Source organism: Diabrotica virgifera, chromosome 2, assembly GCF_917563875.1.
Source record: "Diabrotica virgifera virgifera chromosome 2, PGI_DIABVI_V3a".
In the NCBI taxonomy this organism is placed as follows: Eukaryota; Metazoa; Arthropoda; class Insecta; order Coleoptera; family Chrysomelidae; genus Diabrotica; species Diabrotica virgifera.
In genome coordinates this window covers 41626509-41646211 of record NC_065444.1, presented here as the reverse complement: position 1 = coordinate 41646211, position 19703 = coordinate 41626509, and the positions used below count along the sequence as shown (strand labels likewise).

Sequence of the window (19703 nt, the reverse complement as noted above, 5' to 3'; positions counted from 1 at the left end):
TAAGCAACGAAATAAAAATGCATATAGCAATAGTAAATAGAACTGTTCACAGTCTCCAGAAACATTAAGGAAATAAAAATTTAAAACGTGCAGTAAAGCTCAATATATACAAGACCTTAATAAGACCGGTTTTGGTATTGGGACCGTGCAAGTTCGGCAAAGCGACCTCTATTTCTACGCTCTGTACTTTTATTCGCACTTTTAATTATATTGGCCAATTATATTAGTCCTGGTTGCTGGATAATTGTCAAGGCCATAGTCCAAAAAAATAATAAGAAAAAATAAGATGCAGGTTATGTTATGCAAACGTAAACAATTGTATGTGGTAAATAAAATTAGTTATTAAAATGCAGTACTGCAAGCAAAATACAATTAATTAAATTTACCTTTATATAATAATTGCATATCATATCAATATTGTGGAGCAATATATAATTTTTCTGCTTCAATGACAGAAGGTATGAAATATATGTCAATTTGACAATTTTAATTGACAATATGAATTATTTAAGATAGTTGCAATATTTCTCCGCGACTCGCACACGGACGTTTCTCGTTTCCCTTCCAAGTACTTGCACACCGCGAATATGGGGCTGAAACATAGACCTTACCTCAAAATAATGAAAGACTTCTTGGTATTTTTGAGAGAAAAATTCTTAGAAAGATTTTGGGGCTGTAGGTAAATGACAATGGGCTATGGTGTCGAAGATACAGCTTTGAACTATATCAGTTATACACCGATCCAGATATTGTGAAATTCGTTAACACTAGAAGCACCAGAGCGGTCATTTTGACTGCTTTCTATTTTTGGCCCTCTGTATTACTTATTCCTAGTTGTTTTAGAAAGTTGATAATTTAGGACTTTCCCTAGATCTACTTGAGGATTATAATTCCTCCTTTACAGGTACTTAGTGTAATTACTTTTTGAGATGTGTTAATATATACCTAGAAGCACCAGGGCAGTCATTTTGACTGCTTTCTATTTTTGACCCTCTGTATTACTACTTATTCATAGTTATTCAAGAAACTTAAAAATTTAGGACTTTGCTACATCTATTTAAGGATTACAAGTTCTCTTTTGCAGGTAAGTACTTAGTGTAATTACTTGTTGAATATGTTGATGTCTACCTAGAAAAAATGCGGTCCTTATTACGGAGGAGAAATACCAGATCTGAGCGACAATCAACAGATAAATGTGCACTTGCGTCGGCAATATGGAACTTCGTTAAAGTGCAGAGACTTAGATGGACTAGACACATTGCTAGGATGTCAGATCTCGAATACACGAAGAAATTAACATTTTCAAGACCAGAGGGCACAAGAAGTAGAAGACAACCACGAAGAAGATGGATTGATGATGTGGAAGAAGACCTAATGATTCTAAGGGTCAGAAGATGGAGGGAAATTGTCAGGAATCGATAGGAGTGGCAACTTATTTGAAAACAGGCCAAGATCCACAACGGATTTTCGAGTCACTAATGATGATGATTATGATATTGATTCTTGGTAAATCAGTGATTTCCGTTTTCCCCCTATAAGGCAGGTTTTTAGGTGAAGAACGGGCATAGGAGCATCTTTTTTGGGGTCCTAAAATTGACATTCTTATAAAAATTTAGCTTGTTAGTATGATTTTTAGAGGTAAAAATTTTGCCAACTCTTTAACGTTAAGTCATTTTGGAAATTCGTTAATAGCAAAAAAGAAAACAGCATAATACCTGACACAATGAAACTAAACGATTCTATTGCCTGTCATGGAAATGATATATCCAATTTATTTGCTAATCATTTTTCATCTGTGTATACTAACCAATGACTAAATTATTACCATAACCAAATCCACTTCAACATTAATGTATCTTCCTACCACATTCAAATATCAAAAATATATGATATATTGTCACAACTGAATATTAATAAGGGACCGAGACCCAATGGGATTCCTCCTATTCTTCTAAAAGAATGCAGCTTTATACTGTCTAGACCACTTTATCATATTTTCAATGCCTCTCTCGATTCTGGTGAATTCCCCGACTTCTGGAAACAGTCTTATATAACTCCTATTTATAAATCAGGTGTTAAATCTGATATTAAGAACTATCGCCCCATATCTATTCTAAGCACTATCCTTTAAAGTATTTGAAAGCATTATAACTGAATTTTTTACTTACGACTGCTCTAGTGTTATTACTAACTCACGGTTTGGGTTTTCTTCCAGTAAATCTGCTAAGCTAAGTCTACTTAATTATACTGACTACCTATCTGAAGCCCTGGAGGAGGGTTTGCAGGTTGATTCAGTGTACACTGACTTCTCCAAAGCCTTTGATAAGATAAACCATGACCTTCTATTACATAAATTACGTTCTTATGGTATTGATGGTGTGGTATTTAGGTGGTTATGTAGTTATTTAGAAAACAGAACTCAAATGGTTAGAGTAAATCACTGTTATTCCAACATTTTTCCTGTAACTTCAGGTGTTCCCCAAGATTCACATCTGGGACCGCGACTATTTAATCTATTCATTAATGATATTACCACTTGTTTTTCCCATACAAAAGCTCTCCTTTTCGCTGATGACAGTGCTTATATTTTGCTTTACGATAATAAGATCTCATGATGATACTCTTGGACTACAATCAGATATTAATAAATTATCCCAGTGGTGCTCTCTTAATGGCATGGAATTAATTGTTGGTAAGTGTTATATTATGCGTTTCTGTATGAATCATCATTTGCTAACACATGACTATACTATTAACGATCAATCATTGCAATCATGCACACAAATCAGAGACCTAGGCATAATATTAGACTCTTCACTCAGCTTTAAATACCACATTAGTACCGTTGCCCAAAAGTCTATGAAAATGCTTGGTTTCATTAAAAGAATATCTCGTGATTTCACAGAGATATAAATTCAATGAAAATTTTATATTGCTCACTTTTTAGATCTCATCTCGATTTTTGTTCCTCTGCTTGGTCTCCATATTATCATTGATTAATAACTACCTACACAATTGGGTAGTTAATAATCAATGATATTATCTAGTTCATAAAAATAAACTTAATAGAGTTCAGTATACCTTTCTCAGATACGTAGCTTTAAAAAACATATATATTGTAGCTACACGGATATTGAATTATTATTGAATATTACTTCATTAGAAACCCGCAGAAAAAGAAAAGGTCTGACAATCTTATTCAACATTATTAATGGTAATAGTAGCTGTCCCGATCTTTTGTCAAAAATTAGTCTTTTTGTTCCTACTCGGTCAACAAGACAAACTCAAACTTTTCACATAAGCTTCCATAGATATAACTATACTTACAACAATTTTTTACCACGAACACTGACTTGCGAATTCTCTAAATGACTTAAATATATTATGCAATTCCTTGGATAGATTTAAAAACCATTTGTTGAGCATACAAATATAAGTAGATGTTAATGATATAATTTCTATCAGCAATTTTTAAGCTTAAACTTTGTTTGTTTTTTATATCGTAATGTTCTATTTTTTTTCTTTTAACTTAATAGCTTTTTTATCCAGTACATATTGTAATATTTGTTCTTTGTGTTGACACTGTTTATGTTTTTGCTTTTGTCTTTGTAATATTTTTTTTTAATAATCTTTTCTGAATTGGGCTTGCCCGTAAATAAATAAATAAAATAAATAATAAACAACTGGACTATTTGTTTATTTCGTGATATAATTTTATTGATTTAAGGTACCTACCTAGTGATTTAATTGATAAGTATTACTTCTAGCATTGCGAAGACTTAATTCAAGAGCTTCAGGTGAAGAATTTAGAACTGCAACAAAAGATGTCAGTGGCTGTAAAAGTGGATGATGCAAAAAACACAACTATACAGAAATACCAAGACGCCTTAGATAAACTAGTCAGCAAATTAGAAAAATGTAACAAAGATAGAGTAGAATTGGAATTTGAAATAAATAAGTTGAAGAATGAGCGTATTGATGAAAAAGAAGATGCAGATCAGGTAATATTATTACTTATATATAGGTCTTACCTTGGACATTATTTCGCTTTTTTTATTAATTGATAATACCTTCATAAAATAGGTACTTATTGAAAAAATATTTTTCCAGAGAATTACCCATTATGAGAATGAAATACAAAGAGCTTTAAGTGTAGCTCATACTAGTCAGGAAAAGACAGCCATGTTAGAAAAGAAATGTGCAGAACTGAGCAGTGAGCAGCAAACCTTGGTTCAGAAGTTAGAAACTGTGCAAAAAGATTGTGCTAAAGAGTGTGAAAAGTATAGGCAAATGTCTGAAATTTTAGCTCAGAAGGAACTGGAGTTAAATGAAGTAAGTCTAGCGTTACATTTTATTTAAACTGAGAAGCGTTCGTTACCATAGACATACGTAGACTGCGCGCTGCAATCTAAAACTGTTCCCCCAGAGTAACAGAGAAAAATGACTGTAAACAGGGTATGCATCTCTTTCTAAACGACTTGGGTTTATCAACCACGTGACTTTCCCACTAAAGTATTATATGTCTATATTCCTTACATAACCTCTTAATGTTAAAATTCCACAAATTAATAATTGTTAACAAGGTTTTTACTTTTTTAGTGTATGGTACAAAGTTTTTATTTTTTTAGGTATGTGTATCTACAAACTCCTTTTTTGTATTGTAAAAATTGTGTTTGAAGTCAGTATTTTTAAGCACTGTAAAATGTATAATTTACGTGAAATCTTGTAATCGTATAGGCCTGGATACCGCTTACCAAAAAAAAGTTGATTAATAGCAAGGTGAAAGTTGTTAATAGCTTAACGGTGTCTAGTCAGACAAACTTTGATGTATGGGAACACTGGAACAGGGGAAGTTGTAATTGTGAAACAGGTTAAAAATTTGGAACGTCAGACTACGAAAGCGTCCCATGTATTTTGTCGGGCAGATCTTTCAATTGATTTGTTACCATTTCGTTAAACACTTATGCCTGACACGTGGAACATGTCAAATGACAGGTATTATATTGGTGGTAAATAGCAGTCTCATTTTTGCATGAGAGTTTACTGAAAGGGTGACAAATCAATTGGAAGTTCCGTCCGACAAAATACATGGGACGATTTCGTAGTCTGACGTTTCAAATTTTTAATCTGTTCCACAGTTAAAACTTCCCTGTTCCAGTGTTCCCGTACATCAAATTTTGTCCGACTAGACACTGTTAAGCTATTAACAAATTTTCAGCTTCCTGTTAATAAACTTTTTTTTGGTACGCGGGATCCAGGCCTGGTAGTTTTGTGAAAAATATTGTAAAAAAGTTAATTTTGGTACAAAAATAGTATAATGTATTGTGGCAGAGATGCACTATGAGCCGATGAATAGAGGGGATTTGACAGTTTTCGCCAGCGCTGTTAGTGGCAGTTTTGTGCATTGAATTTGAACAATTTTATCAGAAAAGTACAAGTTTCAAACCGCGAGAGTGCGCTACCGACGAAACTAGCAGCCAATAAAAACAGAGGTAACCTCTAAATTTCACATAAACTTCTTCTTTTTCTCAATGGCCTCTTGCGTAAGCAGTCATCCAGTCGCACGAATTTATATATTAAATATAAAATAATGAATAAAATAAAAAAACATAATTACTTTTACTATTAAGGTGAAACAGTAGCGATCAAAATCTAGCGAAAACGCGTTCTAAGATTGCGGCTGTAATTTTGAATATTTTTTCGAGATATTTGGCACACGTATTCGTAATATAATAAAGAATGGCGGTACAGAGCCCAATTTGAAAAATATATTAATTTCTGGAAATTACTCTGTAATTAAATACAATATTAAAAAAACGAGCCTGTACCGCCATTAAGAAGAACAAAATAAACTTTCTTCAAATAAACTTTTTTATCCGATGCCTAGGTTCTGTGTCATTTTGGAACTACTAATGAAATAAAAAAATTTAGTAGTTCCAAAATGACACAAAATCTAGGCATCGGATAAAAAAGTTTATTTGAAGAAAGTGTATTTTTTTGTTCTTCTTAATGGCGGTACAGGCTTGTTTTTTTAATATTGTATTTAATTACAGAGTAATTTCCACATATTGATATATTTTTTAAATTGGGCTCTGTACCGCCATTCTTTATTATATTACGAATACGTGTGCCAAATATCTCGAAAAAATATTCAAAATTACAGCCGCAATCTTGGAACGCCTTTTTGCTACCTGTTGATCGATACTGTTTCCTCTTAATTCTGTGTATTCGTTCAGTAATCAGGTTGCAATAATATTTCAGTTCATAATTTGTGTTTTTCTAGATAAACATCTATTTTTCTAGTTTTGTATATTTCACATACACCAATTTTATCAGAAAAGTACAAGTTTCAAACCGCGAGAGAGCGCTACCGTCGAAACTCACAGCCAATTAGGGAATCCAACGATCTGTCAAACTATTCCAATATGTCTGGCGGCTGGCATGCAATACATTGAAGGCATATGATAGTATAGTGTTATTTTAGTATTTTAAAGTAATTTTCGTATTTTATGTCCGTGTAAGTATTGCTAAATACTTCTGTGACATAGTAAAAAATATTGCTTACGTCAATAAACTTTAATAAGTAGTTAAAAAGTTTTAACTAAGTAATTTGGAAGATTGAAGAAAGCTAGGTTAACAAATTTTATGTTTTATAAATTTAATAAAAAATAATGTTGAGCATCCCTAAAATAGATTTTAGGTAAAATCATCGGGGTAATATATATTTTATTATTTTAGGTACCTAGTAATACCACATTGTATCTTAAATTTGAAATTTTAATTTAAATAAAGTATCCAATAAAATCGCTTGTGTGCAGTGTTGCCAGAGAAATTTTTGTAAATGCACCGAAATGACTGGAATAGTGACACAAAGTACTAAACCAAGAGATTTTGTACAAAAATTTAAAAAAACGTCGTTTAATATTATTTGAAGCAAATTTCTTATGTCACAAAATTTTAGGTTTTTACTTTAGGAGACTTTAGTATCAAAAGTTGGGTTGTTAATTGTATCAAAGCGGTACAATTGTAACAACTCTGGCAACGCTGAATTGCCTGCCATACGTCCTGTCATTAAAAATTACGTGGTTTGGATTGCCTAATTCGCTGTGAGCCGACGAGTAGAAGGGATTTGACAGTTTTCGCCAGCGCTGTTAGTGGCAGTTTTATGCATTGAATTTGAACAATGTTATCAGAAAAGTACAAGTTTCACACCGCGAGAGAGCGCTACCGACGAAACTCACAGCCAATAAAAACAGAGGTATCCTCTAAATTTCGCATAAACTTCTTCTTTTTCTCAATGGCCTCTTGCGTAAGCAGTCATCCAGTCGCATTAATTTATATATTAAATATAAAATTATAATGAATAAAATAAAAAAACATAATTACTTTTACTATTAATTTTGTGTATTCGTTCAGTAATCTGGTTACAATAATATTTCAGTTCATAATTTGTGTTTTTTCAGATAAACATCTATTTTTCTAGTTTTGTATATTTCACATACACCAATTTCAACAGAAATGTACAAGTTTCAAACCGCAAGAGAGCGCTACCGTCGAAACCCACAGCCAATAACTTCTCGATTTTGTAGGTTTAGATACTTGTATTTTTAATAAATTCACACAATACGTAACAAATTTTTCTTGTCCACCTAAAGTATCTAGTACTTAATATATCATCTTGCACGATACATAATTCTCATAATTTTTACCTTTCAGAATAAAACAATGCTCTCAACTGCCAGAAATGAAATCACTCAAAATAGACAAGCAGTGGATATGTTTCAGACTGAATTTAACAAAATAAAGAACGAATATAATGAGATAGAAAACAATCTTAAAGAGGAACGATTACAAAAGGCACAACTCAACAAGAGGATACTGGAATTAACAGAAGAGATAGAATCTTACAAAAAACAAGTGGTATGTATCTTTTTCTTTTATATTTCGCTCTATTTCTAGTCGTTTATTGTTAAAAGGGGATCAGTGCCATTTTCTACTTTTACAGTTATAGTAAAAATACTCCTCTCTTTCCATGTCCGCGTCATTTGGTGTTGAAATGAAGCAAACACTGTCAACACTGATGCATTGCATGGATGCTGCATGGCGTTTATACTGCGAAACTGCATTTAACACCAAATGACGAGGATATAGAAAGAGGGAAGGTTTTTTACTATAACTCGAAAAGTAGAAAATGGTGTTTACCCCCTTTCAACAATAAACGATTCAAATATATCTTTAGCTTTTTACGAATTTTTTCAGTTATAAGTATTTGACATTAGTATCTGCTGAACGAATTCTATTGAAAATTCAACATATTATGTAGTTAGTTTTTTTGCTGGATGTCTTTTCTGTAATGGTTTTAATTTATTTGGGGCTTCATTGTTTTTTTTTCTTTTAGAATTCACTGCAAGAAGAACTATCCAAGGCGAAAAAACAGTCCGAATTGAACAAAGTAGATCTAAGGAACTTTTACCAAGGTCAAGTAGAACTTTTAGTGCAGAACAAGCTCAAGGAGTTCCAGTGCCAATTGGACGAACAAGAAAATAAGTTTAAGGAGGAATTCACCAAAAAAGAAAAGGCCATTTCGAAGTCTGCTGCCCAGTTCCTTCATCAAATATTAGAAAAGTAAGACAAAATTGTTACTGATCTTTGCAAATTACTCTGCCTTTGTTTCTGTCTGCTTTGTGACCACTACTTTTATGTTCCTTTTTTTTCTGTTTGATTTTGTTTGTTTCTTGTTCGTGAGCACTGTCTTTTCTGCTTATCTGCTTTTTCAACAGGAAAACCTGTTTTGTTTGAATCATCATTCTCTTCTTTCTTTCTCCATAAGTTTCTATCTTGGGTCATATAAACATCAATCCCCTTTATCGACATGTCCTGTCTAAACGCCCCCAGATCTTCTTTGGTCTTCCTCTATTACTTCTTCCAGGAACCCACAATTCAGCAATTCTTCGTATTGGGTGATTAACGTCTTGACGTTGAACATGACCAAACCAATTTAACCTATACTCCCTCATTTTGGTATCAACTGGTGCCACCCCTAGACTTTATCTAACTTACTTATTCCTCATTTTATTCTTTTTTATTACTTCTCATTTCTCACTAAGCATTCTCATTTCTGCCACATGCATTCGTTGTTTCTCTTTCTTTTTAACTGCCCAACATTCAGTTCCTTATATCAAAGGCGGTCTGTGGCTGCTTTTTTGAATTTTTCCTTCAGCTTCAATGGAATATTTCTGTCACACAACACACCACTCGCGTCCTTCAATTTCATCCATCCAATCCTAGTTATATTACTTGCATCTCCATCTATTTGCCATCATCATCATCATCATCTTGGTGCTACAGCCCTTAGAGGGCCTCGACCTTCTCAAGCTTTCTACGCCATTCTGTTCTGTCCCTTGCTTGCCATTGCTCTGTAATACCGATCCTAGGTACTTAAAAACTCTCACTTTTCACAATCATTTCACCATCCAAAGATATCATTTTATTTGTAGTAACTTCATCTTTAAACGAACATTCTAAATACTTTGTCTTTGTCCTACTAAGTTTTAAACATTTTTCCTCAAGTGCTTGTCTCCACTGTTCCAGTTTTTGTTCTAAGTAGCTTTCACTATTTCCCACCAACACCACATCATCAGCATACATTAAGCACCAGAGGGTGGTATTCTGTAGTTTCGCTGTTATCTGATTTAAAACTAATGAGAATAAGTAAGACTAAGCACCGAGCCTTGGTGCAATCCAACTTTCATATAAAACTTATCAGTCTCTCCCATACCTGTCCTAGCACACTAACACTAGTTTTTACTCCCTGATACATGTCTCTCATTAGCAATACACCTAAGCAACCAACAATACACCATTAGAGCCTCCATCAATTCAAGAAGTACGAGATGCAATAAAACACCTAAAAAATAATAAATCTCCAGGAAGTGATGGTATATCCGCGGAACTTATTAAATATGGAGGCACTACTCTGACTAATCAAATATATAAAATAATACTGAGAGCCTGGAATGAGGAACAAATCCCGGAAGAGTGGTGTATTGGAATCGTTTGCCCGCTACACAAAAAGGGTGATCATTTGGAATGTAGAAACTATAGGGGAATAACCCTCCTTAATACAGCCTACAAAATATTTTCGAGTATCTTATATGGTCGCCTAAGTGCACATTCAGAGGAGCTTCTTGGAGAATATCAAAGTGGTTTTAGACCTGGTCGATCAACAACAGACTTGATTTTTGTGCTACGGCAAATACTGGAAAAAACCAATGAATTCAATATCGACACATAACATCTTTCCGTAGATTTTAAATCGGCCTATGATAGTGTCCTAAGAAATAAATTGTATGAAGCCATGGATGAATTCCACATCCCTGATAAAGTGATAAGATTGGTTAAGGCTACAGTGCGTAAAGTTGTTTGCAAAGTTGAAATACAGGGCGAACAATCGCAGGCGTTTGAAACGCATGTTGGGTTGCGACAGGGAGATGCGCTGACGTGTCTCCTTTTCAACATAGCTCTGGAAAAGGCGGTCAGAGATGCACGAATAGACAACAGAGGAAATATTTTTAATAAATCATCCCAAATTTTGGCATATACAGATGACGTGGACCTAGTTGCCCGCACAACACGCAAACTTGAAGAAATGTATACCACCTTCTCAAATGCCTCAAAAAATATGGGCCTGAAAGTAAACGTGGAGAAAACTAAGATGTTGGCATCAACACCCAACAATAGAGCCAGAAACATCGGTCACCAATTCACTGTTGAAAACTCTACCTTTGAAGTGGTGGACAAATTCACATACTTAGGCTCCCTTATCACCAAGGAGAACGTCATGACGGAAGAAATCAAGCGAAGGATAATCCTAGCGAACAAATGCTATTTTGGACTGAGTAGACATATGAGAAGCAGAAACTTAAGCCAAAAATCAAAAATAACCATATACAAAACCCTTATACAATAACCAGTGTTGACATATGGATCGGAGACATGGACCATCTCCAAGGCAGATGAAAACCTTTTGCTTATATTTGAACGAAGGATCCTGAGAGGAATATTCGGTGGCATCTGTGAAAATGGTATTTAGAGGAGGAGGTACAACTACGAGGTATACCACAGGTATAAACATATATTTGGTGGTAAAGACGTAGTATCTCTTATAAGAATAGGAAGACTAAGATGGGCAGGACATCTAGCAAGATCGCAGCATAACAACCCTCCTAGAAGAATCCTTATGTCACAACCTGTGGGAAGTAGAAATAGGGATAGGCCAAAACTTAGATGGAAGGATGGTGTAGATGAGGATGGGAGAAAAATGGGCGCAGCAAACTGGCAACGGTTGGCAATGGATAGGACTGACTTTCATAGGGCTGTAGCACCATTGATGATGATGATACATATCTCTCACAATCTTTACATATTCACCGGGGATTCATCCTTTCTTATTGAGTGTCCACCACAGAATCTCTCGAGAGACTCTATCATAAGCTTTCTCAAGATCAATGAATACCATACGAGCGTTTGTTACTTTATTCCTGTATTTTTCCATCAACTGCCTTTTTGCTTTTTGTATAATTCTATCAATACAGAATAAACAATTTCTAGACATTCAATGGAGGTCCAATTGCTGGGAAAGAAGCACCAAGAAGAAACTGAAATATTCCAAATTCAGGTCAAACAGCACAAGCAGCAGGTGGAGAGTTTGCAACACAAACTAGAGCAGTTCCAGAAAAGGAGTTTGGCCATTGCCAAGCAAGTACCTAAAGTGATGGAGTCGCAGTTAAATGAGGCTTTAAAAATTATCACGCACGGCAAAAGCCCGACGTTTAATGACGATTTTGCTTTTAATACGATGGGTGAGTACTGAATAGTTTGATATAATACATCGATCAATAAGTTCCGAGCCTAACCATGAGATGGCCACTCTAGCATAGACATATACCCCGTCTAATATACTTACCGTTGCACGTCATCCGCGTCATAGCCCGTGACGTCACATGATACCAACACGAAATATTTAGGCGGTAGGTGTGTTCTTTTTTTAGAATCATTTTGCCGAGTACACTGGAATTACAGCCACTAGACATATTTTATTATATACGCGTAAAAATAATATTTGAAGATTTCTATTAATGTTAACTCAAAGAAATACACAATAATATGTTTCATTTAATTTTTATAAATGGATTATAAAGCGTTTGAACCACTTTTGTTCGGAACACACTGTAACTGTAATCGAACGAAGGTGACATTTTGGCATAAATTGGTAACATTTATTTGACAGTTGCGGTATTGACACTTCAGATTTGTTTTTATTCTTTACTACATATAAGTATTTGTTTTATTATGTTATTGTTTTTATTATTTACTTTAACGTAAGATTATATCTTAATACTTGTTTTCTATTTCTAATGTTTTTATTTATTTACAATGAATATACATAAATTTGTTTTGTTGTATAATCCACTGCATAATAATTATGTGATATATTTTATTTAAAATGGATTCAGGATTTTTTTATATTATGGCAACTATGTTAACTTAGATCTCTGACGTAGATAATGACGTGCAACGGCAAGTATATTAGACGGACTATATAATACCTATACTGCGCGCTGCCATCTAAAACTAATTGACGATTGCGACACCGAAAACTGAGGCTATTAGGTGGGAAGTCTCTTTCTAATTGACGGGGTTTATCCAATGACGTTGAGTTCATCGATCACGTCACTTTTCCACTGTCGCCGATTGGATGAACTCCTCCGATTAGAAAGAGACTTCCCACCTAATAGCCTCAGTTCTCTCTGTCGCAATCGTCACTTAGTTTTAGATGGCAGCGCGCAGTCTAGGTATTATATGACTATGCACTCTACGAATTTTCCCTTTGACATTTCGGTAGTCCTACCCTTTAAAAGCATACTGTCAAAATGTTCATGTCATACGGATTATTATTTACCGAGTTACAATGTTTGAATTGATGCTACTTTGTGATTTTGATAACAATGGATTTGAAGCAATCACTGTTATAAATCACTGATTTATCACTGTTATTTGGGTGGGAAAAAATACTGTCGAAGCTGAGCAATTGCTCACAAAGTGCTGTCATCGAAAAAATGCTGAAAATTATTGTGGAAAACCGCAAAGTGAAGTTGCAAGAGATAGTTGACACTCTAAAATTATCAAAGTGTAGCATTTTGACTACTATACATGAACATTTGGGTATGAGAAAAGCATTTTCCATATGGGTGCTGCCTTTTCTTACACCAGAGCAAAAACAACAACGAATTGGTGAATAAGTCAGAGTTTTTGCATCGGTATGTTACAATGGATGAGATATGGATCTAACACTTTACTCCGGAATCAAATCGGCCGTCATCTGAGTGGACAGCACCCGGAGAAAGCCGTCGAAAGACGCACAAACCTCCGGGAAGGTCATGGCCTCTGTATTTTGGGACCCGCAAGGATTTATTTCATTGACTATGTGAAATATGCAGAAACAATCAACATCGACTACTATATATGTTTATTGTAGCGTTTGAAGACAAATCGCAAAAAGAATGCCTCATTTGTTCAAGACAAATTGTTGTTTCACCAAGACCATGCACCTTGTCACAAGTCGATGACAACGATGGCAAAAATCCACGAATTGGGCTTTTAATAGCTTCCGCAGCCAGCATGTAGTCCAGATATGACCCTCAGCGATGTCCACCTTTTCTCCCGTCTAAAACATGCTCCGTGACAAGAGATTTCGCTTTAAAGATAAATCGTTTTACAAGGGCGGCATGGAAAAATTGAAAGAGCGTTGGAATGATTGTATCACCGCTAAAGGGCGAATAAAGAATAATTTTTAAAAATCTTGTTTTACTAGCTAAACTCGGTGGTTATTGACCGACGTGTTAAAGAAATAAGGTTTTATGAAAATTTATTGACCTTAATCTAAGATAGTAATAAAATATTCTTATTTTCAACTTGTTTGCTTATTCGACACTTTTAACCCGTTTGAAGCTTCTGTAACACCGATAAGACACTTTTTTGGCAGTTTTCGAACTCATTTGACACTATTTTACACTGTGACTACTTTTCTACGTTATTCAAATGAGTTTGAAACATATTCGACATTTTTAACCAGTTTGACGGTCTTCAAATGACTCCTAGATGATCTTGCCGCTTCTTTTAAAACTCTATTTCGCCGCCTTTTCAACAATTTTTACTATGTTGACCCATTTTATAGATTTTTTACACTACCTTAATGATTGTTGGATACTTGTTAACAATTTTAGAGTTCTTTCGGCGCTTTTCAAGCACCTTTTGTTGCTTTTCGTCACTGCTGACTACCCTTCAAACGCATTTAATATTATTTGACATTCAACTGCTTTGGATCTGTAGTCTAAGCTGATGATGGACTGATTAGTCCGAATACGTTTGTGATGTACTTTGTGATGTACCTACTTTGATTCCAACTTGAATCTTTTTTAAAAACAATTTATTAAATAAATTATATACCATTTACAGAGGAACATTTTTTTACTTCTTAAGTAAGTTTTATTATGGTATACAGCCAATAGAGAACTTGCATAAAATTTTAAATTCGAAAAAAATGTTATAAATCACAACGGAACATAATTTAAAACATGTATCGAAGATAAAAAAAGTTGTTTTTGTGTTCCGTTTGGCCCCTAAAGACGTCCCAAAACGCGTCGTGACGTCATATGATTATATGTTTACATTCTGCACCAACAAAGTAACCAAAATTGTATATAATTTTAAATTAGACATTATAAACGTCAGTAGAAAATACGTTTGATCGTTTGAACTATTTTAAATCCATAGAAAACTTGTACTTTTAGAAAATGGCACTAAACAACACTTATGGTGTTTTCTTTTATTATCCATAGTAAACCTTCTTGCCTTTCTTTCAAAAACTGTATCAAACTCCAATTTTAACAAACTGGTATATTATATTATTACAATGACATACGATAAATGTCATTAGAATATAAATATTTCCTTTATTCCGCGACGATGAGCTGGCCAAATACCCAAGTAGGTGGAGGCCAATAAACTGAAGAAGAAGAAAAGAATACACCTAAATATAAATAAAACCGTAAAGTTAAACTATGTGACGTCACGGATCGTTTGAACTATTTTAAAATACAGAAGACTTTAAACATGTACTTCCTAAGTTATTATGAGTTTTTGGAGCGTGAAATTTTGGAAATCTCATTTTTAAACAAAACTGAACAATATTATGTAATAAAAAAATGTGCAAGTTCCCTATTAGAGGGATTCATTCCTTTTTATATTATTTGACATTATTTGACATTTATAACACGTTTGGTAGCATTCGGATGACTCTCAAACTGAACTTAAAAAAACTTAGCCCATCCTAACCTAACATAACTTACTGTAACGTAAAATGTCACAGTAATAAAAGAGACGGCATATTACAGATGAGCTGAACACCTGGAAAACTAAATCGTACAAAAATCTCGAAGAAGTTCTGTCCCAATACGAAGAAGAGGATTCCGCCCCACCAAAGAAGTCCAAAAACGAGGACGTCGGTTGTGCGAATGACGGAGCAAATGGAAACCATCATTCTGAACAGCAATTTGAGACTCCCGTGTCTAGTAGAATCCCGGCCAGTCGGGTTTTATCCAATAACGATATTCAGCAGTTTTTGAGTCTTGTAAGTAAGATTTTTTTATTTATACGATCAGTTTAGTCTATTAGATAATTTATAATGCGAATATCCATAAAATTTGGCAACACTGTCATCAAGAAGCAGTTGGAATTTTTTTAAATATGATCAGAAACACAATATTTAGCTCAAATTTTGAATAAGAGACCAACAATATTAAGATGATAAAAAATTATGAGAAGCAAATTAGTACCAATGAGAAAACGATACAGAAAGATATAGAGAGGGTGAAAGAGAGCCAAACGGGAAGCAAAGTCATCTCATTGTCATCGGTAACACTGGTCACACAATTATTATCCACATTATTAACCCAATCATAAGTTTTTCAACTTATTTAAAGTATTACTAATCTTCTTCTAGCGACAACTAAATTATCTGGAATTAAAGGATATTTTCTACAGAGGTTTGGTTGACATAGAGTTGACCTTGTGTTATCTTTTTTCAGTTCCTTGCTTAGGTACTTTTACATTTTTCTTGGCAACAAGACTATTGCATATATTTTTACCTTCAGTCGGTAAACCAAAACGTTCCGCTGCTATATCCATTTTTTTGTTCATTTTGAACTTTATTCTATAAAAAGCTTATTAGTCCACTCAGTATTGTTTCTAAAGTTGTAACTTGACATGGACACAGAACCAGAAGTCCTTAAAAACTGTGAAGATTTATACCATAGTCGAGTCATATCCTTTGGTAAACATCACTCAATAAGAGGATACAATATTGCTTCATACTTGTCAGCAGTTATGCCTAGGGTCTCAAGCGAACTAAGTTGACTCTGAGAATCATATCACAAAGTACAGAACTATTACAAAAACTACTAGAAACTTGACTTAAAATTAACTGTAAGAGCTCTGTAGTTTATACTTCAATCTGGATAGCTCTGCAAAATCTAGACTGCAAACTCTGAAGAATCTTTTAGTAATTGTCGGCTACTGCAGGAAAATCCTCCACTAATCGTCTGGCCTTACTATCTTCTACAGTGGCTTGTCTCAATTAAGCTATTTTATCATATAAATCAACTGATGGATCATCATGCACTACTTCGAACTGCGACCAAAATGGAAGCCAATCTTTCAAGTCTCCATTAAATTTATTGAACCCGATTAGAGGTAATTTAAATTTGCACTTACCTTTTACTTGATGACTCTGAACTTATTGAACCGGATCTCTCGTCATATTTATACTTAAGTTCATATTACCTTTCACTGTATTTATCCTTTGCTTCCCTCTCGCCATTCTCGTACGTTCAAGTACCACACATTCCACTTCGCAAAGCTTATTGTACTTTACGACAAACAAACTTATTAGCCGGAAAAAAGTTTACACTAAACTAAGCGAAAACAACGAACTTTTATAAACACACCCGTATATAAGTCCTGTTCACCATCGTCAAATAATACGTTTGGAACGTTTCACAGTTACCTACTGCGAAAGATTCCTGGTTCAAGAAGTAAATCTTTTTTAAATTTAAATACGAAAGTAGTTTTTGTGTAATTGAAATTTATTTTCTATTATTTCCGAACCAGGAATCTTTCTCGGTAGGTACCTGTGAGCAGAGATGTAACCAGGATGATCCTAAGGGGGGGGGGGTTACAACTACTGGATGGTCTCTGGGGGTATGGAATAGTAATGGTGAAGCGTATAGAGCTCAACGTACAACCAAATGGGGGGTTAGAACCCCCAAACCCCCCTGGTTACGCCAATGCGTGTGAGACGTCCCAAACGTAACACAACCATTATCGTATAATAAGTTGCATATTCGATAAAGGGAAGGCACAGGAAAGGAAATTAGTTTGCCATTTAAGTTCTATAGTCTGGGCTGATTATCGGAGAATAGGCCATTTTTGGGAAAAGTTATTTACCAGCAATTTTATTGCTGGAATCGAAACTTACGATTGTATATATTAATAATATAGATATGCAAAGTCCGCAGATAGTGTGCTACTTTTTTTATAAACAAAATGGCGCCCGAAAATCGTGTTTTTTTTAATTTTTGCTCTATAACTCCAAAGATTTTAACTTTAGACCAAAAACACCCAAATAAAAATTCACCGCAATTAAATTCTGCATAGAGACGTGTTTTTTCCGATTTACTTCGACGAAAACTTTCCCCGGACAAAGCGGGTTTTTCCAACAAATCCTTTAATTTTCAACTAAACTTTTAGATAAGTAGTTGTTAATCAATCATTAAATAACTTGGTAACGTTTTATTATAATTCCAGAAGCCGATGGAAATTTAATGAACAGCTTAGCAACAATTGAAATGTTAATTAAAAATTTACGGTCGCTATAATAACGACAATAATTATAATGCATAAGAATAACTATGATTTTTTCATAAAAAGACACTATACCTATCTAGTGTACTTTACAGAATTGAAATTGGAATATTTAAGCGGCCTCAGGAATATTTTAAAATTATAAACAATTTTTTGGCTTATAAACAAATAGAATATCTCGGGAAATATTAAACTAAATTAAATTGTGAAAACGGTATTCGAAAGACAGCGGCAGGACGCTTCTTTTAAAAGAAAAAACGTTTAATTATGACGAGTGGTTCCTGAGACACAACCGGTCAAAGTTGACCGAAATTTACGGCAAAGATATAAACAATAGGATCATAATTTTCAAACCATCACCTTTTTATTTTTGTCCTCTTTCTCCACACCAATTTTCATATCTTTAAAATCCTCATAACATACATTATTATAATAAAAAATATCGATAATACGTGTGAAAATTGCCAAAAATAGCCAAATTCCAATCAAAAATTAGGTTGGAGAAAATGTAACCCTCAAAGTTCAAAATCGGTACACGTTAAAAAATGCATTTTCTCGGCTTCCCATGGAGCAATTTCCTTCATTCTTTTTTTGTTCCCAAGTAACTCGAGTAGAGCCATCGAACTAACGCATTATTAAATGTCAAACTTGCTTTTTTTTTTGTTATAATAAATTAGTTTATTTATTATACACAATATTTTAATTTGTTTAAATAAAAATTGTTTAAATAATTATAGAGCTTTCAAATGAGAATATTTATTATGTTTTTAACTTTAAAAGGTACACTTGTAGTAAATTTATCTAAAAAAAAGCCTACAACTGGAAAAATTATGTAATTTTCTGTTCTTATAAATAAATTAATCTATTATAACAAAACAAAAGCAAGTTTGACATTTAATAATGCGTTAGTTCGATGGCTCTACTCGAGTTATTAGGGAACAAAAAAAGAATCAAGGAAATTGCTCCATGGGAAGCCGAGAAAATGCATTTTGTTAACGTATACCGATTTTGAACTTTGAGGGTTACATTTTCTCCAACCTAATTTTTGATTGGAATTTTGCTATTTTTGGCAATTTGCACACGTATTATCGATAGTTTTTATTATAATAATATATGTTATGAGGATTTTAAAGATATGAAAATTGGTGTGGAGAAAGAGGACAAAAATAAAAAGGTGATGGTTTGAAAATTATGATCCTATTGTTTATATCTTTGCCGTAAATTCCGGTCAACTTTGACCGGTTGTATCTCAGGAACCACTCGTCATAATTAAACGTTTTTTCTTTTAAAAGAAGCGTCCTGCCGCTGTCTTTTGAATACCGTTTTCACAATTTAATTTAGTTTAACATTTCCCGAGATATTCTATTTGTTTATAAACCAAAAAATTGTTTATAATTTTAAAATATTCCTGAGGCCGCTTAAATAGTCCAATTTCAATTCTGTAAAGTACATTAGATAGGTATAGTGTCTTTTTATGAAAAAATCATAGTTATTCTTATGCATCATAATTATTGTCGTTATTATAGTAACCGTAAATTTTGAATTAACATTTTAATTGTTGCTAAACTGTTCATTCAATTTCCATAGACTTCTGGAATTATAATATATACGGAAAGGGCTTTTACATTATTAAGTTATTTAATTATTAATTAACAACTACTTATCTAAAAGTTTAGTTGAAAATTAAAGATTTTGTTGGAAAACCCCGCTTTTTCCGGGGA

The 19703-nt window shown here is 33.8% G+C and overlaps 1 protein-coding gene across 4 annotated transcripts in view; it reads left to right on the top strand.

Annotated features, from left to right (window-relative positions):
* Positions 1-19703, top strand: part of LOC114327975 (myosin-13) — a 28183-nt gene that overhangs the window by 2052 nt on the left and 6428 nt on the right. For all 4 annotated transcript variants that reach the window (XM_028276702.2, XM_028276703.2, XM_028276705.2 and 1 more), the window contains 6 exons: positions 3768-4001; positions 4111-4332; positions 7717-7920; positions 8399-8625; positions 11611-11861; positions 15456-15691. In XM_028276702.2, coding sequence (XP_028132503.1) covers positions 3768-4001; positions 4111-4332; positions 7717-7920; positions 8399-8625; positions 11611-11861; positions 15456-15691 — 1374 coding nt within the window. The remainder of the gene's footprint in view (positions 1-3767; positions 4002-4110; positions 4333-7716; positions 7921-8398; positions 8626-11610; positions 11862-15455; positions 15692-19703) is intronic.